The 25,241-nt window shown below is 45.0% G+C and overlaps 1 protein-coding gene across 1 annotated transcript in view; it reads right to left on the bottom strand.

Annotated features, from left to right (window-relative positions):
• Positions 1–15,090, bottom strand: part of XKR5 (XK related 5) — a 21,016-nt gene extending 5,926 nt beyond the window's left edge. Inside the window, exons 1-5 of the mRNA XM_006165915.3 lie at positions 15,033–15,090; positions 12,043–12,226; positions 5,120–5,304; positions 3,615–3,824; positions 1,660–1,829 (exon numbers count right to left, since the gene is read on the bottom strand). Coding sequence (XP_006165977.1) covers positions 1,660–1,829; positions 3,615–3,824; positions 5,120–5,304; positions 12,043–12,226; positions 15,033–15,090 — 807 coding nt within the window. The remainder of the gene's footprint in view (positions 1–1,659; positions 1,830–3,614; positions 3,825–5,119; positions 5,305–12,042; positions 12,227–15,032) is intronic.
• Between the last annotated feature and the right edge of the window lie 10,151 nt (positions 15,091–25,241).

The following is a 25,241-nucleotide window of genomic DNA, read 5'->3' as shown; positions in this document are numbered from 1 at the left end:
TCCCATTGTAGATTTTGCTATAGCCATAGCCTGAATAAAATCTGTGTTCGTCGCCATTAGCTGGTATCCAGCTTTGCTAATCTCTGACCCCAGCCACTCTTACTTTCCCATGGCCTCCCTAGTAATCAGTGGGCTTTATGTTGCAGCTTTGCCTGAAATGCCCTTCCTCCCTGCCACTCTTTTTCAAGTGAGCCTGGCTCACCCCACGACACCTAGCTCCAATGTCACCTTTGTAAAGTCTTCCCTGACTTTCTGGGCTCTCCCCCTCTCTCTGTCTCTTGTGCTCCTGTGGGATTTTGTTAGCACTGCTTCTCTGATCACCGTGGTTGCTCTAGTTCACTTGTGTCTTTGCGGCCATTTAGACTTGACCTTCTCATTCTCTGGTGTCTGATTCCAAATCTAGCACATGGAGGATGCTAGTTGTATGCTGAAGTGAATAAGTCCATGACAAACAAAAAAAGGTTAAACAAGGTTTTCTATTACATTCAAGGATTATCTAGAGGCCATTTTCCACCTCTGAAAAAGGAGAAGGTGATCATTCCCAAACAAGGCTGATCATCAGAGTCACCTGATGCTGTCTCCAAAGCATGGAGTCTTGGGCACCCCAAGACCCAAATCAGGGCCGGAATCTCCTGAGAAGGGGCCTGAAATCTCCATGTTGGAAAAGGTCCTGAGTGCCTCTGACTACCAGCCAGTCTAATGACTGCCTGCACCAGAGGTCCCCCAAAACACCTTCCACCTCAAACATTTTGAATTCCCTGCCAGAGAGGTTGCGGGTTTGGCCTGTAGTATCAGCCCAAATGGATTTGAATCCTGCCTCTGCCTGATCAACTGCCTGGTCCTTCAGCAGGTCCCTTTAGCTTTGTGTGCCATGTGTCCTTATCTGCTGAGTAGTCCATAGTTTCCTCATCTGCAAAATGGATTTATCTCACCCAATTTGGTGAGAAATAAGTGAAGCAAGACAGTGAATGAGCTTGGAACAGGGGCTAGTACCTAATGATCTTGCTCCAATATTAGCTATTGGTAATGATAATGCTTTCATTAGTCACAAGATCTGCAGATGAGAACAAGGAAGCCATCGGAGGATAGCAACAAGTCTTAGCACAGAACCTATACATACATACACTTCATATGTTTTGACTAATCAATGAAAGAATGATTCTAGAAATTATTGCTTTGGCCCGGGGACACACTTTTTATTATTTAAGCAAGGCCATTAAAAGTTAAGAGCTACTTAAAGGCATCAGCCCCATCCTAAATATGCTTCATTTCTCCACACGCTTTTTGCTCCAATATTAGCTATTGGTAATGATAATGCTTTCATTAGTCACAAGATCTGCAGATGAGAACAAGGAAGCCATCGGAGGATAGCAACAAGTCTTAGCACAGAACCTATACATACATACACTTCATATGTTTTGACTAATCAATGAAAGAATGATTCTAGAAATTATTGCTTTGGCCCGGGGACACACTTTTTATTATTTAAGCAAGGCCATTAAAAGTAAGAGCTACTTAAAGGCATCAGCCCCATCCTAAATATGCTTCATTTCTCCACACGCTTTTCTGTCCCCTCATACACACACACACACACACACACCCCACATGCTGTTTATACTATAAAAGTTAGGATTAAAGAAAACTGCCATCACTACTTGCCATGTAGAATGTGACCATTCTATTTCTGGAAGGGCTGTCCCAGAGGTTGAGGTAGCAGAAGATGTACACGGCCCCCACGAGCAGGTTGAACAGTCTCCAGTGGCAGGTGGTTTCCATGATGTCACTCTGTTGGGCCACCAGCCAGAATGTCATTACCAGCCAGTGAGCACCTGGAGAGAGGGCAGACCATAAAGTCAGGTCCAGGTGAGGAGATGAGGAGGGGATGGGTCACCCCTGCTCTGACGGCACCCGACTCAGCATCCAGGAAGAGACATCAAAACCCAGAAGAGACTCAAGGGGCACAGAAAACCGAAGCATTTTATCCTTGCACGCATGATCGCATTGGACCTCATACAGAGTCATCAACGCAGTGTGGAGATGAGAAAACAAAGACTAATTTTAACAGTATTTATCAAACATTATGTACTTATGCCATTTCAGTTCTAGACAGTGTTTAAGGAGACAGTGATAAAATGAGTTGTCCGTTATTTTTAAATTGTTACCATAAGGGCTAAAAACCTCCACACCCAAGGGAAAGAATGCTATGTGGTCTAGCTATCAATTTTTCCCCTATATTTTAAGATGAATGATATCATTCTGGAGTTCAAGCTGCATTAATAAAAACAGAATAAAAAATAGCTAGTATCTCTTTAGGACCAAAGTTCCCTCCCCCAAAGAGTCTCTTTCCTGCCAATAACCATATTAAATCCATATTAAATATTTGCTCTAGGCCCAAGGGCCGAATATTTCTCAATGTCTCCAGTTCTCTTAAAACAAGAGTATGCTGGCCTTTCTTGTAGAGTATTCACTGATGACCAGAGAAGATGTTCTCCTTGGCCAGGATACACAAGCCCTATTCAGGGAGTTTGCACAGCCAGCCAGCCTCCCTGCCATCACCATTCATGTCTGTGTATACAGCTAGATTCCCGAGGGTTGGGAAAATTTGGGTTAGGTGAAGCTGTTCTATTTGAGACCAAGATGTCCAAGATTCAGCATTCAAGGGAAATGGAACACTGGAGGCTCTGAGCACGGTCCCAGCATATAGTGTACATTTTGGTATTGGGCCAGGGCAAGTGAAGCCCTGTACCTCCCTTCTGTTGGAGTGACAGCTTTTCTACAGAAAAGATTTTAGTCTATGATACAAAACAGTCTAAGGCGTCCTGTGCTCCAGAGTCAGCTAGGCCATTTTTGTTTATTTGTTTGTTTTTAATTGGCTAGAGGGCATGTGTACTTGCTGGAGAAGGGCAATAGAGGGGAAGTGAGAATGTACTCCCCATGGGGGATAGTCAAGTTGCAACCCCTTCTTCTTTATTTTTCACTTCTTTCAGAATTTTGGGCACATATATACATGTGCCCGGTGTATTTTTTAAGCTACTGGGTCTGGGACTTGAACTGTACAGTTGGTCATGTGGGGTCCAGTTACTTAAACACCATGCCACTGGCTGGTCTATTGGGCTTTTTGAGAGCTAGATGTCTAACTATGGTAGCATATCTCCAAAGAGAGCCAGTTACATATACGATGTCCTTCCTGCTAGAGATATTAATTCATCCAGAGCTGAGGTCTAGGCCATGCTCTTGAATCTGGGCTGGCTATGACTGCTTTAACCAGCGTAGTACAGCAAGAGCAATGCTGAGCCACTTCTGGGTCTATTTTTTAAGAGGAATTGGCAGTTTCCACTTTCTTTCTCTTGGAATTCTCAGCTTCCAAGTATGAGTCCAGGCTACTTCGCTGAAGAAAAAGGCCACAGGAAGGCCATGGGTGTGGCACACCTGTGAGTAAAGATGCTGTCTTCACACTCAGCTCAGTCATCTGCTATCCTCCTGCAAGAATGCCCACCAGAGCCCAGCTGCTTTCAGAACTGGATTAATGATCACACATGGTTATTTTTAGTGTATCCTGTTCTGGGGTGGCTTGCTATGCAGCAATAGTTGACCAGATCTTAAGTTCAGCTTACCTCCAACAACCAGTACCCAGACGTCATAAGCTTTGTAGAAGAGGACCAGACTCAGAACACGGGTGCTTAGCATGCCCATCCTCCAGAGCTGTTGGCAGAAGAGGGCAGCCCATGGCATGACGGGGTGGCCTGGCTTCATGAAGCTCATGTGTTGAGCATAGGATACCAGGGCCCAGGACAGTGAGGACCAGGAGAGCAGGACACTCACCCCTGGAAGGGAAGTGGATGGACACAGTAATCTCTGAAAGTTCCAAGCAATAGCACCACATGAAAATCCACTCATGGGATTTCCTTTTTGGGATGTCTAACCTCTTAATAAATCCTAGATCTACAAATGATATCAGTAACCTTGACTGGTGGATAACATAACAACTCTGCAAATATATACAGATGTCTATTTACAGGAAGGAGTGAGGATACTGCATACTAAATGTCTTTCCTCAGCAAATGGGCTGGGCTCTTCTTTCCTATGTACTTTAAGAAAACTGTCCCTCTTTCTGGTCTAACCTTTGTTTTAAAGAAAGTACATCCTATAGGAATCTGAATGTGGTTCCACCCCATAAGAAGGAGGTTTAACAAAAGAACTAAACCAGGACAGCAAATGGTGTCAGGCTTGTTGATAAAGTCAGATAGAAGGACAGCACAGTCATGTATCTTAACTTGTGCAAGTATAAATGTGGGCACTGAGCACAGAGCGCAGGGAAGAAGAGAGTAAAGGCGAGAGCAGAGGAGAAGGAAGCAGGAACAACTGAGAGGAAAAGAGAGAATGAGAAGATGTCTGCCCTGGAATGAGTGAAGGCTAGAAATGTATAATTTCTGGGGCCTGAGTTCTCAGCTTCCACGGGTCTCTCAAGGTATAAGTCTCTGCCTGCATTAAGAGTTATTCTAGAACTAAAGCTATGGGAAGAATGAATGCATTGATTTTACTGAGAATAGTCTTCCCAAGGTAGTTTCAGAATAATTTTGATTACACATAATTTTTCACTTGAGGACTGACATTAGTACCTAATGCCCAAGAAAGAAGGCAACTCTGTGAATTAATCACCCCAAGAAAAATCCAATTTATTAAAAAAAAAAATTTAGAGAGAGATTTTTGCTATAGGGCATGTGTACTTGCTGGAAAGACAGAGAGGAGAGAGAGAGAAAGAGAGAGAGAGAAATTTCCCACCCTGGAGGGGGGTGGGAAATGGCGATATTGAAATCCTTTCTCCTCCATTCTTCTCTTGGGATTTTGGGCATGCACATGCACCCAGTGTGAGTTTGAAGCCGCTGGTTCGAAACTCAAACTGTGGTTGACTACGTGGGAGTCCAGCGACATAACCATTACACCATCTGCTGGTCCAGAAAACTCCAGCTTTAACCCTAATCTTGAGTTAGTGAATTTGCGGTGCCTTAATTCTCCCAAGCAGGAGAAATCTTAGACAGGAAAGTTTTGCAAAAAATAAGTCATGCGTTTCTATGTCCTTTGGGGACCCGGACTGTGTTCCATGGTGAAAGTTACCCACCTGGCACAATATCTGTGAAATCTGTGGCTAAGACAACATACGTTTGAAGCAGCAGGTAGGGTCCGGTCTGTAACAAGGCCTCCAGGAGCCGGAGGGCAGCCAGGTCAGCTTCCTGCAGCCACAGCCGACCCCAGTGGGGAGCTTCCCGTTCCTTCGACAGAGCAGTCGATGTGGTGTCCCAGTGCCTAAAGAAGAGTAAAGAGCACCATGACACAGAGCCAGACTGCGACAAGCTTAAATAGGGCACCCCTTTCATCTAGAGACATATACCTTCTAGAGAATATCCTGCACACGTGCAAGAGTCACCCCGAGTCACCAAGTAGGCTGTTGTTGAGCTCTGACTCCACGCTGAAGGTGCTAGTTCTAATGTAAGTGACCTCAACCTCATGCCAGGGGTCACCCCCTTCCTGTGTCTAGAAAAGTCAGGGGCAGGCCAGGATTTGGGACCTGTCTTGGGGTGAGTCTTTGAACTGCAACTGGAACCCCAACCTATGTACCTACCCAAAACGTCTTCGGGGTCGGAATTAATTTAGTTAACTAAATTAATTTGTTGCAAGCTTCTGTAGTCATCTCTTGAGAACAAAGAGACAAGAAAACTCTCAGCCTTGCCTTCACAAGATGTAGAACTTCATGTGCCACTTCATGGAATGGAGACACACGGAGAGCAGATGGGCAAGAGAAAGTCTGGGGGCTTAGATGAGGCTGGGGCATGATGGGGAGTTTGGGGCTGATATGGTTCTAATGGCAAATATCAGGGCCTTGAATTTCTTTCTTTTTTTTCAGAGAGATTTTGCTATAGAGCTTGTGTGCTTTCCAGAGAGACAGAGAGACAGAAAGCCCTGGGATTTTAAGCCTGAACAACTTAAGTGGTGATGCTACCAATAGAAATAAGCTGGTTAAGAGGCACTGGACTGGGAGAACATGGATTTCTCCAGATGTGAGGAATCTGAGAGTTCTGGGGCTGTTGATGATGGATTAGGACTCATGAACAGAGACAACGATTGGAGTCAAAGGTTCGGAAGTGGCAGAGGAGATGGTGTGGAGACAGCAGAGGCCTAAGGACAGAATTTTGGGGACCGTTTGCACTTAGAGGCTTGAATGAGGAAGCAGCCAGCATGAAGTGGTTGGAGGCAGAGAACCAGGCAGTAAAGAGCATGTTTGGAAGTGGATGGGTGGTGCTCAATGTCAAGTTGAAACAATGAAGAAACAAGAGGCGGCTGGCTGAAACAGGCTGAAGAGGTGAAGAACAACAGGCCTCTGGATTTGGAGACAGTTGTGAAGCAGCCTTGTGCACGTGGAAAGCAGGAGGCAGAGTCCTCTCAAAGAGTCTGGAGGACTGGGCTGCCCAAGGTCCCAGGGGTACATTGGCTGAACCCAATCCAATGGCTTCCTAGGGTCTAGGAAAAGGAGGACTCAAACACCAAGGAAAGAAGAACATCCTTGTTCACTCTGTGACCATAAACCCAACCTGGAAACCCTTTTCTGACACTCGTATTATTAGGAAAGCTGTCTGGAAAGGAACACAGCCATGACTGACATGACCGGAAGGCCACATAGCATCTCTAATGGTGCCACTCCCTGACTACATCTGGGGGCACTGTGGCCTCTGAGTTTCCATTTGGGATGACACTTAACCCTCACTCACCACGATCTACCCTTGGTCTAATTAGCAGTGAGAGAGACCACTGCACTGCTTACAGCAGAGGCAATTGTGCCCAGCAAATCCATCTGGGATCTGAACATCCCGTCTTGTCTAAGTTAAGAAGAACTAGAAGTGGTTTCACCTTACCAACTCCTGAATCAGAACCAGATGCACCTTGGAGGTCACTTAGTAAAACCCCCTTTAAGGACTTCTCTAAGATGCTGATTATGCAGAAGACAAGCTGGACTCTGATCTTTGGCCAACATTTCTACATCCAGGACAGAAAAGGGGAGGGGAAGTGTCCTCTTTGAAATGGCTTTTTTCATGATGCTGAAGCCCAGGAAAGATGTTTAAGAAAAACAGTTTTCCTTTTTCATGATTTGGATTCCTGGAGTGAACTAATTTCTTACTGGGTCTTTGATGCCAGGATTCTGGCACAAACTTAAGAAAAAAACATATGAAACCCCAAATGTAACCATGAGGGTAGGCTGTACTTTTCCTTTCAGTCTGGAATCATTTGTCCTTTGTGCAGGGTCATTTCTTCTTTCTGTACTCCCAAAAGTCTTCATTGGTTCAATATGCATTTTTATTGGGCTTTGACTACCTGTTATAGACCATAGAAAGAGTAAGAGAAAGGAAAGATGTTCTCTAAAGCATTAAGATTCTGTTGTGAGGGACCAGCAGATGGCAGAATGGTTACATCACTGGACTCCCACATTCGACCACAGTTCAAGTTCTGGACCTGGCGACTTGAAACTTGCACCAAGCACATGTGTGTGTATGCCCAAAATCTCAAGAGGAGAATGGAGGAGAAGGGGTTGCAGTGTGGCCATCCCTCCTGAGGGGGTAATTTCTCGCTTTCTGTGTCTCTCCATCTCTCCAGTAAAAGCACACGTCCTATAGCAAAAATCTCTCTCAAAAAGTTCTGGAGAGAGGAAATAAGGTGATTAGGAGGACTTTCTGGAAGAGGATGTTGGGCAAGGTCTTGACAGGTAGTTGAGAGGAAAGCCTAAAGGAATGTTTGGGGTCAGTGGGACAAGGAAGAGAAGCATTGAAATCTGTATCTGGGAACAGTGGCAAATCTGGGTAGGGCCAGGCAATAAAAAGCTTCCATGGTCTGAGTTCTTGGGCTCCCCCTGTGAGAAGCAGAAGATCAATGGGAACATGGCTGACATGGTACTGTTTACTGAATGGGGTATCTGGGCCCATTGCAGAGGGAGAAATTCAGGTGGGGACCTCTGGACAGGTGTTGGAGAAGCCCAGGTGAAAGCAGAGGTGAGCTGGAAGGCATGGGGGTTTGGTCACTAGGACCTGTAAGATTCATCCCCTACCTCTGTCCTTGTGACTGCTGCATTATTCCAGCGTTTTCTCAGCTCTGGCCTGGATTTCTGCTCCCCATCCCACCCTGCATCTCTTATTCTATTTCCTTTACTGTCCTTGAGTCATCTCTCTAAGGGCCTCATTTAACCCTCTTAATCCTTTGCTCAAACTCTTCCAGTGAGTCCCTAGTGCCTGCAGAAGAAAACCCAGATTCCTTAGCCTAGAATAAAAGTTTCTTCAGGATCTAGCCCAAAGTATCTCCTGCCACATTCTTCTCATCTAGAAAATTCTTAGCCTATCCTCACAACAAGCTTCCCCAGTTTCCCAAAACACACCATTTCTGGCACACCTGTATGCCTTTGCACCAGCAGTTGCAGTTTCCTGGGTCAGAAATGCCCTCCCTGTCCCTACATCAATTAAAATCCGCCTCATCCTTCAAGTCTCACTCAAGGCCTCTTGAGGCAGGGCTGGTCCCCACCAGGACCAGACCCCCTGGGCCAGAGAGTCTCAAACTTGAGGGTGCATCAGAATCACCTGAATGAACTGTTTATACACTGACTCTTGTACCCTAGTTCCAGAATTTCTAATGAAAGGTATGCGTTTGGACAATCGTGAGAAGTTTGTTGTGATGCAATATAGCTTGAGGTGCCTGGGTGGTGATGACAGTGGTCTAGGGATCACACTGTGAGACCCAACCCAGAAGGCAAATCCTTCAGTCACCACCGTACTCCCTACATTGTTGACTTTGTCCTGGTATCACTGTTTCCGGCTTTGTTCCCAGTCTGGTCTCAGGTCACTTAATTGTGCACCTGCAGTCCTTTTGGTCACATACAAGTTGCTAAATGTGCTCAACAGAACACCAAGCCTACTGAGTTGCGTTCATGATGGTTACATTAAGAATAACACACAGGGACCAGCAGTGAGCATAATGGCTATGTCGCTGGACTCCCACATAGTTGACCGCAGTTCATGTCCCGGACCCGGTGGCTTAAACTCACGCCCAGCGTGTGTGCCCAAGATTCCGAAAGGAGAATGGAGAAGGGATTGCGGCATGGCCATCCCCCCCTGGGGGGTGATTTCTTGCTTTCTGTCTCTCTGTTTGCTGAGTGCACGTGCCCTATAGCAAAGAAAAAAAAAAAAAAAGAATAACATACAGTCCAAGTTGGGGCTTGGAAACACAATGAACCTAACTTAGGTCTTCATAATTAAGTTTCTGGGCAAACTTTTCTTTCCTCACTAACAGTTTTCATAAAAAGCCAAGGGACCAGCAGATGGCATAGCGATTCCATCACTGGACTCCCACATGGCTGACTGTGGTTTGAGTCCCGGACTTGGTGGTTTGAAACTTACACCAGGCCTGTGTGCATGTGTGCCCAAGATCCCAGGAGGAGAATGGAGGAGAAAGGGATTGTGGCGTGGCCGTCCCCGCTGTGGGGTAATTTCTCACTTTCCATTTAACCATCTCTATCTCTCTCTCTCTGGTGAGCACATACACCCTAAGGCAAAAACCTCTACAAAAAAGAAAGAAAGAAAAAAGCCAAACACATCAGCTATATCAAGAATACTTTATCTTAGGCCTACTACTTGAAGAATGAGGGGTTCGTCTCTCCATTTTAACACTTTTTGGTGATGTTAGAGGGGTTAGTGAACAACTCAAAATTTTAGCTACCACTATATTTCATATATGTTTAAATAATAAATCCCCACTTGTCTATCCTAAAGGTATCCTTAAAGTTCACCTTGACTTTTCTCTTCAGAATTTTTTTAAAATTCTTTTTATTTTATTTTATTATTTGTAGACATTCGATCACTATATATCATTTGGCTTGTAAAGAGAATTTACCCAACATGAAATACACCTCAGACAAGTCCAGTTGAAATCCTCTTCAGAACTTTTAACTTCCACTGAGAAAAGTTGTTAAACCAAGACACATGCTAAAGATGAGATGAATTTGGTATTCCTCTGTGATCTTAGGCTGAGTTTTAAAATAGACTTATAGGCTTAAGAAAAGATTAAAAAGATGTTGGTAACATATCATTGGTGTGGAAGAAAAACACCTAAATAAAAAAATGAGCTTTGTTTAAACACATTGTCACCAATGTCAGGTCACATTGTCACCAATGTCAGGTCCTCTTGAAGGGAGTCACAGTTAACATTAATGTAGTACGTGGAATTTATAAAAGAGTGTATTTACGCTTTACATACATACTTGCATTTTTACAATCAACGTTGCCTCAGGAAGTTTGTGTTTTACTTTTTTTTTTTTTTCTGTTAGTAGATTTTGAAATTAAAGTGATCTGTGCCTTACAATTCAGGATTGCACAAAACACAATTGTTTTGGCTCCCCCAACAGGAGCTTTTACTGAACTGCAATTAAAAAGAAACAAAACTATTTGCTTAAAAACATTACTTTACCCAGTTTATTTATTTATTTATTTTTGGTCTTTCCCTTGTAATGCTGGAAGCAATATCACCATGCTGGCTTCACTGTCTAGTCTGTGGTTAATTAAATGTATGCCACCTTCCTGAGCTAAGATAATAGGCAGTTCAAAAGGAACTGCCTTAAGCAAATGATCTTATATGATTCTGAAGGCTCAACCAATGAATTGAAACAACAGCAAAACAGAATTGGACTAATGATGAGAAAAAGAAAGGAGTCCCCTGATGTGAGAGATGCTCAGGATAGCTCGGGCTGGATCAGGAGATTCAGTTTCAGAGCAAGAGTTTGACCTGGTGGCTTTGAATATTCTCCCGGCCTGACCTGTCCTGGCCCTAAGGATTGCCTTTATGCAGTTCTGCTGCAGAGGTGAAAGGATGCCGGCTGTTCTTACCGCTTCCAAACGCCAAGCTGTAGGAGGTGCAGCATCGCGAGCAGGCAACACCCTTGGTGCCCATCTGCTTGGAACCACAGGTAGCTCAGGCCCTGGACCAAGAAGCCGGGCAGGAGGACAGAAAGGGCCAGCCACCCCCACAGAAGTCTGCCTGTAGTAAAGTAGTAAACCATGGTGCAGAGGCCTGGGGAGAGAGCAGAAGACATGAGAGGTTATTGGAAAGACGGAGTGAGACTGGGGAACTCTACTATAGATATTTTCAAGTTTCTGCATGCTAGGATGTTTGACATGTTAAGAAAACCTTTCGAGTTGGGAAGAAACTGTTCTTCCCAGGGCTAGGTAGTTCTTAGAGACAGCAAAGAACTCAGGTGGGTCATGCCCCTGAGGTGCAAGCTAACCAATACAGAGTTGCCCCTACTCTATCTGGCCTATACACCCCAGGAGACATTCCTCTGCTTCAATAGTTCCAGGAGTGGGTCCCAGGCAACTAGGGAGAATCTTCAGAGCCCAAAACCTACAGAAATTATTCAAACTAGTTAGTCCTAAACTGTTCCCCCTGCCCTACCATGAATTCCAACAAGAGCTCTGGATTTTGCCCTCCCCAGACTGTCTTCTGCCTCCTCCCCATTAACATATGGTCCTCGGGACCAGCAGTTGGAGCTTTTACTGAACTGCAATTAAAAAGAAACAAAACTATTTGCTTAAAAACATTACTTTACCCAGTTTATTTATTTATTTATTTTTGGTCTTTCCCTTGTAATGCTGGAAGCAATATCACCATGCTGGCTTCACTGTCTAGTCTGTGGTTAATTAAATGTATGCCACCTTCCTGAGCTAAGATAATAGGCAGTTCAAAAGGAACTGCCTTAAGCAAATGATCTTATATGATTCTGAAGGCTCAACCAATGAATTGAAACAACAGCAAAACAGAATTGGACTAATGATGAGAAAAAGAAAGGAGTCCCCTGATGTGAGAGATGCTCAGGATAGCTCGGGCTGGATCAGGAGATTCAGTTTCAGAGCAAGACCTGGTGGCTTTGAATATTCTCCCGGCCTGACCTGTCCTGGCCCTAAGGATTGCCTTTATGCAGTTCTGCTGCAGAGGTGAAAGGATGCCGGCTGTTCTTACCGCTTCCAAACGCCAAGCTGTAGGAGGTGCAGCATCGCGAGCAGGCAACACCCTTGGTGCCCATCTGCTTGGAACCACAGGTAGCTCAGGCCCTGGACCAAGAAGCCGGGCAGGAGGACAGAAAGGGCCAGCCACCCCCACAGAAGTCTGCCTGTAGTAAAGTAGTAAACCATGGTGCAGAGGCCTGGGGAGAGAGCAGAAGACATGAGAGGTTATTGGAAAGACGGAGTGAGACTGGGGAACTCTACTATAGATATTTTCAAGTTTCTGCATGCTAGGATGTTTGACATGTTAAGAAAACCTTTCGAGTTGGGAAGAAACTGTTCTTCCCAGGGCTAGGTAGTTCTTAGAGACAGCAAAGAACTCAGGTGGGTCATGCCCCTGAGGTGCAAGCTAACCAATACAGAGTTGCCCCTACTCTATCTGGCCTATACACCCCAGGAGACATTCCTCTGCTTCAATAGTTCCAGGAGTGGGTCCCAGGCAACTAGGGAGAATCTTCAGAGCCCAAAACCTACAGAAATTATTCAAACTAGTTAGTCCTAAACTGTTCCCCCTGCCCTACCATGAATTCCAACAAGAGCTCTGGATTTTGCCCTCCCCAGACTGTCTTCTGCCTCCTCCCCATTAACATATGGTCCTCGGGACCAGCAGTTGGCATAATGCCTATGTCACTGGACTCCCATATAGTCGACTGCTGTTTGAGTCCTGGATCTGGTGGCTTAAACTCACGCCGGGCGTATGTGCATGTGTGCCCAAGATCCCGAGAGGAGAATGGAGGAGAAGGGATTGCGCTGTGGCCATCCCCCCGGGGGGGTGATTTCTCACTTTCTGTCTCTCTTTCTCTCCCTGTCTTTCTGGTGAGTGTATGCATCCTATAGGAAAATCTTCTCCAAACACAAAAATAAAAACAAAAAATAAACAATACATGTGGTCCTGCATGGAGAACCCATGCCTCCATTCTCTAGGACTTGTGAGTATGACAAACCTTGTTTTCCCAAGCCTCTCCTGTGTCTTTTGTTATGGCTATACCTGACTGTATCACAAAAAGTACCAAACAAAACAGTGGCCAACCAACGTAGTGTCGCCACTATCCACAGGCCTCTGCTAGACTTAGCCACAAAGAGGCTGCAACAGAGAGGCAGGGGCTACCTAGTGCACTTGAGATCAGACACCAGTCTGGAAAAAGGAGCTGCTAGATGTTATACTACACGTTCAAAATACCTGGCGCCTTCATTTTCAAAGAAGGTGAAGCCTCCTCTCTGGGGACTGTTTATTGACTTAGGATGGTAGGAGCAGAGTGCCAGAGTGGAGAGAGGATCCTCACTCCCCACTCAGGCGTAACTTAATCATCCTGAACTGTTACTAGCTGCGAGTCTGTGTGTGTGTGTTTGACAGGTAGGCCTGGAGCTAGGTCTGTGAGGTAGGCCTTCATCTTTCAAATGGAGGAACTCATTGGCCCTGTGACTTTGGGTGACCGCCTGAGGATTGCATGAGGATGGTGGTGGAGATGGTGCACAAATACAGAGATCCTCTACGGCACTGGTACTGGGGGTTTACAGTATTAAAGTTGCAGGTGGATTTATGGGCAGAAGCTGGGAATTTTAGGGGAAACTGTGTTGCCCTGGGGTACAGCTATGAACCCAGCTTGGGCAAAGGGGCCAGGGCTTCTGCGGCCATTCCTAGGCCCCAGGCTCTGTCCAGTGCTCTAATCATCCTCAGTGTCCTGCCACCCACTCTGACAACCAGAGCCTCCCAAGCACAAAAGGCCTTTGGAGGAGTCCCCACCTTGCCCAGGTCGAGGAATGTGCACTTTCCCCCTTCCCTCTCCCGCCCTGGGGCTGACTGGGCTGACCAACCGCAGCTGCAAGAGAAGGGACATGGTCTGCGGGGTGAGCTGAGGTGGCTGCTGAGACCGAGGAATTCTGCCCTGTTTTAGCCCTGCCAGGCTCAGCCCGTGTGGTCCAGAGCGATTTAGGACTGAAATCACCCTGGTTAATCCTGATACGCATCCTTTTCAGTGCAGCTTTGAAAGAGTGCGCAGCCAGAGCAAAATAGTGGTGCAAATAGGGGTGAAGTTCGCAGTCAGCGTCCGCCAGGGTGCGTGTTGGGGACGGGTGCTGCATCCTGCATCCTGAGGCTTTGATGCTGGACCTTCCTCAGGACCCGGACAAAGCTCCCAGGGAACCCGCCTCAGAGGACTCCTCTGACTGGCGGAAGTGGGCGGCCTGGCACCGAAAGAGTTACACGTTCAAATGAGAAAGGCGCGAAGAGTGTGGCCATCTTGCCTCGCCTCGGCTGCCCCGGCTTGTTGTCTCTGCTGGACGGAAGTGTCCCCAGCAGGCTGCCCCAGTCCCGCTATGAACCCCGAAGCGGAGTTGCAGAGCTGCAGGGCCTTGTGGATGCAGAGCGCTGTCCTTCCGCCCTCAGCCCGCGTGCGGCTCTCCCTGCCGCGGAGTCCCCCTAACCTGTCCCAGGTTGCCGGCGGCGGGGTGGGGAGGCGAGAAGCGGTGTCATCTAGACCCGCCTTCAGCATATATTGCACCCGTAGCACTTTGCAGAGTTCGTGCTAGAGGAAGAACTTTGCCTGGACTTAAAGGCCGGCTTTCCCCTTGCATTCGTGGGGAACCATGCATCTGCGGGAGGGAGGGGACCCTGTTTCTTTTGGGGGTATCATGCATCCGTTGGGTCATGGGGGGTACACGCATTGGGAAAAATCATCCGCAAAGGGTCATGCATTCGCAGGGGGGTGGCTCATGCATTCGCAGGGGATCCTGCATCCATGAACATCCACTAAGGACCAAGAGGAATGCTCGGCAGGCGGGGCGGGATCCCACCACACAAGCGCTGGCGCGCAATGCTCAGCACAGGCAAGGACAGCTGCTGGTTGGGGCTGGGGTGGCGGGTGCGCCCTTCAGCGCCGGGGTGGGGTGGGAAGTTGGAGGGGTGAGCGCAGGCCCGCGCCCAGCTTGGGGCTGCTTCGCACTCACGCGCGCTCTGCTCCGCCGCCTGCAGCAGGGCTGAAAGCCCCAGAAGCCCGGCGTGCATCCTCCGCGCCGGCCCCGCCGCCTGCGCCCGCCCCTTCCCCTGCCCACAACCCCGAGTCGGGGAGGTTTCCGGCCTGAGACCCGGCTGCAGGAGGCATTTCGGAGCCGTTAGGCGCGTGGTGTCTGGTTCTGATTTATTCGAAGTACTAGAGGGGGAGGGAGGGAGGAGATCTGAGGTTTTGGTTCCTGGGAGTAGAGGGTCGAGGGCCAGTCCAACTTAGGTAGGGCTTCTGGCTGTTGGCAGAATCCTGCCCTGCGCTGTCCCCTAACCTTGTAGTGGCTTGGAAAAGCACTTAGTGATTGTTATGACTGCGTGTAGGTTGGTCACGAAGCGGTTAAACTGGTCACTGCTTATGGGGCCGCAGAGAGCGAGTCCTGTTAACCACTGTGTGTGTGTGTGCGTGTGTGCGCGTACATGTGCACGCGCATCTGTTGAAGGAGTTGGGTTAGAATCGTTAAGTGGGTCTTCTGGAGCCTTAAAATGATGTGGCCAGAAAATCACTGGCATCTTGATCTGTATCTCACCCATAGATCCATCCCTGTATCTATCTTCACAAAAGCTTTTTACAGACAGTGCTTGAGGGTTAATCAAGATCCCAATGAGAAAAAAGTTAAACTGCGCGCTGGATAATCTTGCAGCAAAAAAATATACACACATTTATACATACAAATGCATGAAAGGATTATTCTGACATTGTTGAGGTAGGCAGGCAGACGTTCTGGACTATCCCATGAATGTAGAGACTACTGCAATGGAGTTTTGCGCTAGAGGAGAGAAATGGAGCTCAACTTTGAATACAGTAAAAAGAAAATGGGGACTTACAGCCCAGGAACAGGGTAGAGGATGAGCAGATAGAAAATTACTAAGAGGAGACATCAGGGCATAAAGGGGGTTTCTAACTAGGCTGACCTAATTCAGAAAATAGGCCAAGGTGATGAGCCATCACATGGCGGGGAGCTGGGTCAGGGTAGAAGATGAGGAATTTGGTCCGATTTGGGTCAGCTATGGAATCTGATCAGACCCTTAGAGTGGGTGATTGTAGTTAAACTGACTTAGCAGAATTCTTGCTCAAGGTAGTTTGCAGGGATGGAAACCAAAAATTCAAGATTGGGTTAAGTGCAACAGAGAGCTGAAAGGAATCTGACTTGTTAAGTTTAGCCAAAAAAGGGACTCTCTGTCATATAAATTTTATATGTATACACACACAGAGGCACATAACCGACATTTTATATGTACACACACACACACAGAGGCACGTGCTGCATAACTGACATTTTGGTCCATGATGGGCTGCATATACTACAGTGGACCCACAGGATCATAATGGAGCTGAAAAATTCCTATCGTCTCACAGTCATTGTCACATCAGAGGGCAATGCATTGCTCAAGTGCATGTATTGATGCAATGTGATACTGCAGTAGGAGTTGTGTGGAAGTATAGCACATACCATTAGGTGCAGTACATAATACTTCATAATAATAATTGACTCTATTACCAATTTATTTATTTATTATACAATGCTTATTTTTTCCCCCCAGAGGGTGCATCTGGTTGTGAGAAAGAGAGGGAGGGAGGAAGCACTCTCCAGTGGGAGGTGGTCACACCACACTTCCTCCTTCTCTTTTCTCCATCATATTGGAAATTTGGATAGGAACGCACATGTGCCCACCATGCTTTGCAAACTGCTTGGTCCAGGATTCAAACCTTGTTTATCCATGTGAGATTCAGCTTTCCTAACCATTAGGCCATGGGACTGGCCTCAAAATATTTTTGTACAGCTAGCGGTACTTATGTTTTGAGTAAAGTCTTCTTCTCATAAGAGTCAAAAAGTTTTAAAAAATTAAGTTTATAGAGTTATAGTAATCCAAGTTTAACTTACGATTACTATACAGAATCGTAAAACAGAAAAAAAAATAAGTTTAGTGTAGCTCAAATGTGCAGTGTTTATAAAGTCTATGGTAGTGTACAATAATGTCTTAGGTCTTCACATTCACAAACCACTCACGTACTGACTCACCCAAGGCACTGGGTATGACCTGAGGGATAGGCAAGTAGCCCATATTTCATATGTTAAAAAAACAAAAACAGTGATTTAAAAATTCCAAAAAGGGCCTTTCACCTGATAGTGCAACACTAGAATAAGAGCTAGTATCAATGTCTTTTGCCTTGAGGCTAATGGAAGGATTGTGGAAAGGAAAAGAAGAAAAATAAAATCATGGTGAAAAGAATTTATTCTTCCTGGGGATAACTTCAACTCAGAAGACAATGCTTCTTACCTGAAATTACAGCCAGGGGATTAAATAAATGGGTGGAAAGAAGGAAGATGTGGTAGGAGTGGGGTCATGCAGAAATCTCTCGAAAGCTAGCCAATCATGTATTTCTAAACTGGTCCCTTGTCTAACACTTTCATATTAGATTAGTCACATGGCCAAGAGGTGTGCATTTGATGGTGGGACGAACTGGTGAAAATGGTCATTCAGCTCTCCCATCTTCACATGCACACCCCTTGGCAATGTGACTTTGCCATTCTGCCAGGTTTCCTTTACCCCCTTGGATTCAACCAGCCTGTGGTTTGCTTTGATCAGAAAAAGTGGGAGAAGTGACATTGTAGATGTTCTGGGTCTGAGAAGTTTTGCATCTTGTTTCACTCAGAAAACCTACATTCTAGTTCTAAACATATAAGAGTTTACATTTTCTTTGAGTAAAGTCAATTAGCTAATAGAGTACTACATCCAAGTGGGAGGGCGTGAGAAGAGGTGCTGGCGAGGCCCAGGAAAGCCCCTGGGGACAATCTGTTCTGTCTGGGTTGTGGCAGGAATTCATCAGAGTATCAGAGTGGAGCTTCCAGCCTAAGGGTGGTGCTGTGGCAGTTTTTTGGAAATTAGAAATTCCTTTCCACTGTATGACTCAGGAGTGTGACTCAGGAGAGATGCCTGAGGGAACTGTATGACTCAGGAGTGTGACTCAGGAGAGACGCAGGAGGGAGCTTGGTTGTCCTGGGAAGTGTTTGTGTGTGAACTCTGGTGTTTAGGTGCAGGGGACTAATATCCACCATCTCCTGCAGGGCGTGTTCTCATCGTTGCTCTGCGTCGACTTCTCTGTTGTTTTTATTGGGTCATCGGAAAAGTCATGATGTATATTTTTCTATGCAAAAATGTGTCATGACTTTTCTGAGATCACCCCCAGGAAGGATGGAGGACATTTTCTTCCTTCTAAAGAAGGTCTATGGGAACTCTCAATGACTCATGCTCTATTATGGGAGAAAAGAGGCAAGGTGTGACTTTCACTATCTCTGGGCTGATAGAAAGAGTCAGAAAAAAAATATTCACACCAAGGCACACTCTCAACCCATACACACATGCATATGCACACATCCCTACTTACACATGTACACACATACACACATACCTGCATAACCCTGATGCTTGCACACACATGCACACATGTATAAACACTCCAGGGGATTTTTTGGAGAGTTTTTGTAATAGGGTGCGTGCACTCGCCACAAAGACAGAGAGAGACAGGGAGACAGGAAGTGAGAGATCACCCTCCAGGGGAATGGCCATGTCACAATCCCTTCTCCTCAATTCTCCTCTTGGGATTTTGGGCATGCACGCACATGGGCCCAGCATAAGTTTAAGCCACTGGGTCCAGATTTGAACTGTGGTTGACTACATGGGAGTCTAGCAATGTAGCCATTATTCCATCTGCTGGTCCCAACACTCCAGGTTTTTATCTTTCAGTTTATTAGTTGGAGGGCTGTGGTGGGCATCTCTGCACAGCTCATGGGAATCTGTTTTAACCCAACTAGATTAAGACTAGTCTGTTTCTTTGGCTCCCTCTCTTAATCTGGAAGCTTCTTTGATTCAACTTCTGGAGCCCACTGGAGACTTGTTTGGATTGCTCATCTCCATACCAGCTCATGACCCAAGCAGGAGTAGTCATCAGTCTGGATATGTAAAGTCTCCTCTCAGGGCTGAACCATGACACTCTACCCTTGTAGGCTGAGCTCAGGGTTTCTGTGGCCTCAGAATTGCTTTCCCCCAGCCCTGATCTTGGGTGGTGGAGGATGGTCTTGGGTGCAAAACGAGAAAGAGGAGTTGGGTGTAGGCCAAGGCCATGATGTTCCCTGGACTATTTCCTTCTGGTGAGGGACTTTCAAAAACCCAAGGGTCCTAAAATTTACCTGCCTTTCCAGGTTGCTTTGGAAGTATATTTATTCAAGGTAGGAGGATAGAATGTTTTTTATTTATCAGGTCGATAACTTGATTTATTAATGTTAAATATTAGTCACTTGGAATGGGGGGGTCTGTATTCTTCCCAGAACGGACAAATATTTGTGTTGAAACTGAGCTACCTGAAGGGGGAATGGCTCATCTGCCTGCCAGGACAGGACTATGGCTTCCTGCTCACAGGGAGGCCAGGGTGCAACTCTTCTAAAATCATGGGTAGTTTCTAAGGCTCTAAACCTCAGAGTCTTTGTTCACTTCTAATAACTACCTCACTTTGTTTCTCCCTCCAGTCTGCTGCGAAGTTCTTCCACACAGGTAGCCAAAGAAGGTGTGCTCCTAACTGCCCACATTTCATTCCATTGCAGTTCTCATGGCTGACCTCATCTCTGAACTTGGCCCTATGACCCATCCCAGAGAGCCCGAGTGACTGGCATCTCCACTGGAGTTGAATATACACCTCTAAACAGCCCCAGTCCTTCAAGTCTTGCTCTAGGAAACTTTCATAAGTGAGAGACCATATAGTGAGGCTTCTGCACCAGATTCTCTAACTCTCTCTTGATTCAGGAGCAAATGAATCAAATTGTATCACACTCTGAGGAAGGTAAAGCAGGCAGAGTCAGCAATACCTACCTGACTGAGGAACTGTATTTCAAGTCCATAGACTTCCTGTAGTCGTTGGACGAAGTTTTTAGGACTTGACCAATGGGAAGCCATCTACTCCCTCTTTCGCCTTGCATATGTTCCTAAGGTCCTTTATCTAGAAGCAGCTGTGTGTCTGGAGCATTCCACCTGATCCTAGGCTTTTCCACTAAATTTTTCCTTTCTATAGTTATAGCACAGTTGGGTGACATGCAGATATGGTCATCCCCTAGATTTGAGAGTTTCTTTCTTTATTTTTGGTGTTAAGAGGCTATGAAATTCTAAGGATGCTATAGTAGAATTAGATAATCACTTACTTTGGAAACTTTCATAAGTGAGAGACCATATAGTGAGGCTTCTGCACCAGATTCTCTAACTCTCTCTTGATTCAGGAGCAAATGAATCAAATTGTATCACACTCTGAGGAAGGTAAAGCAGGCAGAGTCAGCAATACCTACCTGACTGAGGAACTGTATTTCAAGTCCATAGACTTCCTGTAGTCGTTGGACGAAGTTTTTAGGACTTGACCAATGGGAAGCCATCTACTCCCTCTTTCGCCTTGCATATGTTCCTAAGGTCCTTTATCTAGAAGCAGCTGTGTGTCTGGAGCATTCCACCTGATCCTAGGCTTTTCCACTAAATTTTTCCTTTCTATAGTTATAGCACAGTTGGGTGACATGCAGATATGGTCATCCCCTAGATTTGAGAGTTTCTTTCTTTATTTTTGGTGTTAAGAGGCTATGAAATTCTAAGGATGCTATAGTAGAATTAGATAATCACTTACTTTAAATAGAGTGTACTATAGATATAGACCAGAGATAATTACCACTAGAGTTTGTTATCCTTAGAGTTCCCAAGAGGAGGGAAGAAGGCACACCACACGTGGGAGCCTTGGGGTTAGTCAGTCAGGGCTAACATTGAGGCAGAGGGCGAGAGGAGGAACTACGGGCAAGAGATCTTATTGTGGTTTTCATGGGAAAAAACAGGCGAGGCAGGGTGAGCAGTGGGAATAATTCCAGTGGGCTCTGGAGTATAGTGGCTGTTCGTAGTTGCCTGGTATCTGACCCTGGGGTGATGAGGGCCAGTGGACAGTGGCCTGGAGTGTGATAGCACAAATCTCCTGGTGAGAGATGCATGTCTATTGTTTTAAGACTGAGATTTTCCAAAGTGCTCATTTCACCTATGGCATCATGATACTTCAGAATAAAGCCTTAGAGGCTGTCCCTCAACTCATCAGTACTAAGGTCACCTGACTTTACCTCATAAATATTTCTCTACTCTTCTTTGTCCTCCTCTCTCTCTTTATTGCCCTGTTGTAAATCAGGCTTTTGTTCTCTCTGCCAGGATCCATAAAATAACTCCCCACTTGGTCTGCCCATTTCCACAGTTTTCTTTACATTTCGTAACTGTTTTTACCCAGCTGTTAGAGAAATCTTAGTTGTATTAATTGACTAGGACTGCTATAACAACATGCCAAAAACTGGAGGCTTAAAATGACAGAAATGTATTGTCTCGCTACTCTGGAAGTTAGAAGCCATGGTGTTGTCAGGGCCATCTTCTCTCCAAATGCTCTAGGGCAGGGTCTGTTCCTGCGCCTTCCAGTTTCAGGTGGACACCAGCATGCTTCGGTGTTCCCTGGGTTATAGATGGAGTGTGTCCAGTCCACGGCCTTGTATGCCCTCACACCTACTTCCTCTATATATGTCTCTGTGTCCACACTTCTCCTTTTGGACACCAATCATATGAAATAAATGCCCACCCTAATGAACTCATTTCAAATTGCTTACCTCTGCAAAAACATGGTTTCCAAAATATAGTCACACTCTGTGGTACTGGAATTAACAGTTGGCCATACTTTCTATTTTTTTATTATTTTAAACTCTTGTGTCCTTGACATTTGATGGAGTTCAGTTTTTATCTCAGACACTTGACACGTGTTTATGGTAAGTAGGTGATGTTTTACTTTCTAACACATAGACAATGAAAGAAAAAAATATACACCTCACTTTTTCGACCTTAAATATAATTTTAAGGTTAAAGCCTAGAAAGATTCCCTGAGGAGAGCTCATTCAAGGGCAGAGACTGTCAAGCAGGAGGTGGTGCTATTAGCAGTTGTCTTAGAGCTTACTGGGTCCTTAAATCCAGATGTGTCCTTAGTTGTTTTTTTTTTTTTTCTTTCTTACTCCAGCTGTTATAGGACCTTTCACTAGGGAGGGCAAGTCTCCACTCAATATTGTTTTTGTTGACACCTATTTAGCAATTATTTTTTTTGGGGGGGCTTATTATTTTTCAGATACTCTCAGAGTCTTCATTTTAAGCTCCACTTTTGTTTTATTTAGCTCATAAATTCATTTGGGTGAAAAATATTCTTTATTATATTTGGTATTTCCATCCAGAAACTCGATATACTTTTTGATTTAATCATGCACTGTTTTATATCTTTCATAAACATTCTCTATCTTCCCTATATAGGTCATATGTATTTATTGTTAAAGTTCTCTATAGAAATTTTATATACATTTTGCTTTTCCTTTTTATAATTGCAAATGAGGTATTTACCCATTTTATTTAGAAAACAAGTGAAGCAATGTAAGATAAAGGGGAGGCTCAGTCATGGCGTATTATTAAGACACTTTAGCTCTGTGAACTGGAACACATGGAAGCTGGGTTAGATTCTTAGTCCAACCTAAAGACCCAGTGTGGTGGCATGCACCTGCAGTCCCAGTGACTTTAAGAGATTGAGGCAGGAGGATCTCAAGCTTGAGTTTGTTCTGGGTAACAGGGTGAGAATCCATCTAAATTGGGACCAGCAGTTAGCGTAATGGCTATGTCGCTGGACTCCCACGTAGTCGATTGTGGTTCGCGTCCTGGACCCGGTGGCTTAAACTCATGCTGGGCATGTGTGCGTGCGTGCCCAAGATCCTGAGAGGAGAATGGAGGAGAAGGGATTGTGGCGTGGCCATCTCTCCTGGGGCGGGATTTCTCGCTTTCTGTCTCTCTGTCTCTCTCTGTCTGTCTGGCGAGTGCATGCGCCCTATAGCAAAAACCTCTCCAAAAAAAAAAATAAAAGAATCCATCTAAAAAAAGAGCCAGGTGTGATGACATGTGCTTGTAGTCTCAGCTACAAGGCTGAGGCAGAAGTATTGCAGACCTATCTTAAAAAGAAAAATAAAGGAGAATGTAAAGGAGGAAAAAAACCACCAGTACCGTGGCCCCCCCTTTATCTGTGAGGGATTTGTCACAAGATGCAAAATAACTGCCTGAAATCCCATATGGTACTCAACTCTATATATGTACTATGTTTGTCATATAAATATATATCTATGATTACACTTATAAATTAAACACAGTAAGATATTAAACAGTAGCTATCATAAACGAGAACAATTATAACAATGAACTGTAATGAACTGCAAATATGGCCTCTTTTTCTCCAAATATTTTATCACACTGTACTCACCTTTTTTTATGACCTTGGCTGACCACAGGTAGCTGAAACCATGGAAAGCAAAGCCACAGATGAGTAGGCTGCTGTAATCACATGACCCAGAGAAAATCAACATTAAATTTTGAGTATATTCGCTTCCCTTGAAGCATAGATTGATGAAGCAGACAGGTTTTATCCAGCTTTTAATTTACATATGATGTGTTCTAGTCTGTTTTGTTGCTAAAAACAGAAAATACCTAAAACTGGGTTATTTATAATAGCTGCTCTCTGCCCTGCCGCTATCCCCTTCCAATCGAATCTGTGATCCTGTCCCTCAGGTTACTCACTCTCTGACCCTGCACCCCATCCTCTGAGTCCAACTTATTGGCCCTACATTCTCAGCCCCACATCCCAGCTACCCTCCGAACCTACTCCCATTCCTCAACTCCTCGAACCCTGCCCCCCATCTCCCTAGTCCTTCTTTGCTTTGGAGCGCAAAGGACTAGAGGAATTGTCTCAGACACAATTTAAAGTTGTGGGAAAATTAACCATTGCGAAAAATATATTCAACAAAGGTTTTTTTCTTTTTTAATTCAGTATAGAAAATTGGTTATTCAGAGATCTGCCTTTATTGAGAAAGATCTAGAGTCAGCAGGATGGTACAGGCAGGTGAAGCCCAAGAATATCCTTTTGGCCACTAGATGGCGACCTGAGAAGGCAAAGATCTGGTAAATGCAGAAACAAGTCTTCTCAAACCTGTGCTTGAACTGATGGTTTTTCTATTAAAAAGTGAAATGCATCCATTAAGCAAACTGTCTCAATTCACATTATAAACATATATCAATATTTTACACCATATGCTATAAATATGAACAATTACAATTTTGTCAATTTGATAAAATAACGATAAAAATGTAAAATGCTGGGGCCAACAGGTGGCATGGTGATTAAGGTGCTGGACTCCCACATGGCTGACCATGGTTTGAGTTCTTGACCTAGCCACTTGCTTTCTCACTTTTTTCTCTCTCTCTCTCCTTGGTAAGCACATGTGTCCTATAGCAAATTTAAATAATAATAATAATATAATAATAAATAAATAAAATTAAATAAACTCTCCTTTTTTAAAAAAATTGAGCTTGAAATTGCAGGGGAAATGAAATAAGTGTAATATGAGATCTAGGATTACCTCATTAAAAAACGTCATGCAAACAGAGTAGGCCAAAGAGATGGTTTACTGTCAGTCACTGAAAGGTCTCTGAGGGCAATGGTGTGGGACAACTCCTGAACCTAAGGAGGGGCAGTTCAGAGTGCATCAGCCTCATGATCTTTTTATAGGTCACTGTCTGACCCTGCACCCCCATCCTCCTAGTCAGAGTGTTTTAGCTCATGGTTCATTCCTTGGTCAACTGCTAACAGTACTGCTCATTGAAAAGTGTAGAGAAAACGGGTGGATTTTTAAGAGAGTCACAAAAATGATCTACTTTGTTGAACATGTTTAGAATTCCATATTTTAAGAGCTTAACTTTCCAAGTTGTGATTCAGGATCAAAACAGGAAAGGTTGATACTGCCATGTGTCAATGGGCATTTCTGCTAGTTTGAACCACCAATACTCCAGGACCTGGGAATACAATGGTCCTCCTGGCTCTTGGCTGTCCAGAGGAGTTAGTTCATTACTCAGGACTGTTCCTAGTGAAAAGACTTGTAAGGAGGTTTATCATGCTATGGATTAAAAGACATTATGGTCCTCTATGGTGGGTTTTCTCTGTTGTGGCAAATGCCCAATCATGAAGTAGTCTGTTAAAAAAGAAAAGAATAAAGTGTTTAGAAGATGAGACTAAATTTAAAAATTCA

Source organism: Tupaia chinensis, unplaced genomic scaffold, assembly GCF_000334495.1.
Source record: "Tupaia chinensis unplaced genomic scaffold, TupChi_1.0 Scaffold144089_1, whole genome shotgun sequence".
Lineage (NCBI taxonomy): Eukaryota > Metazoa > Chordata > Mammalia > Scandentia > Tupaiidae > Tupaia > Tupaia belangeri.
Note: the sequence above shows the minus strand (reverse complement) of the source record. Positions and strands in the feature narration are given on the sequence as shown.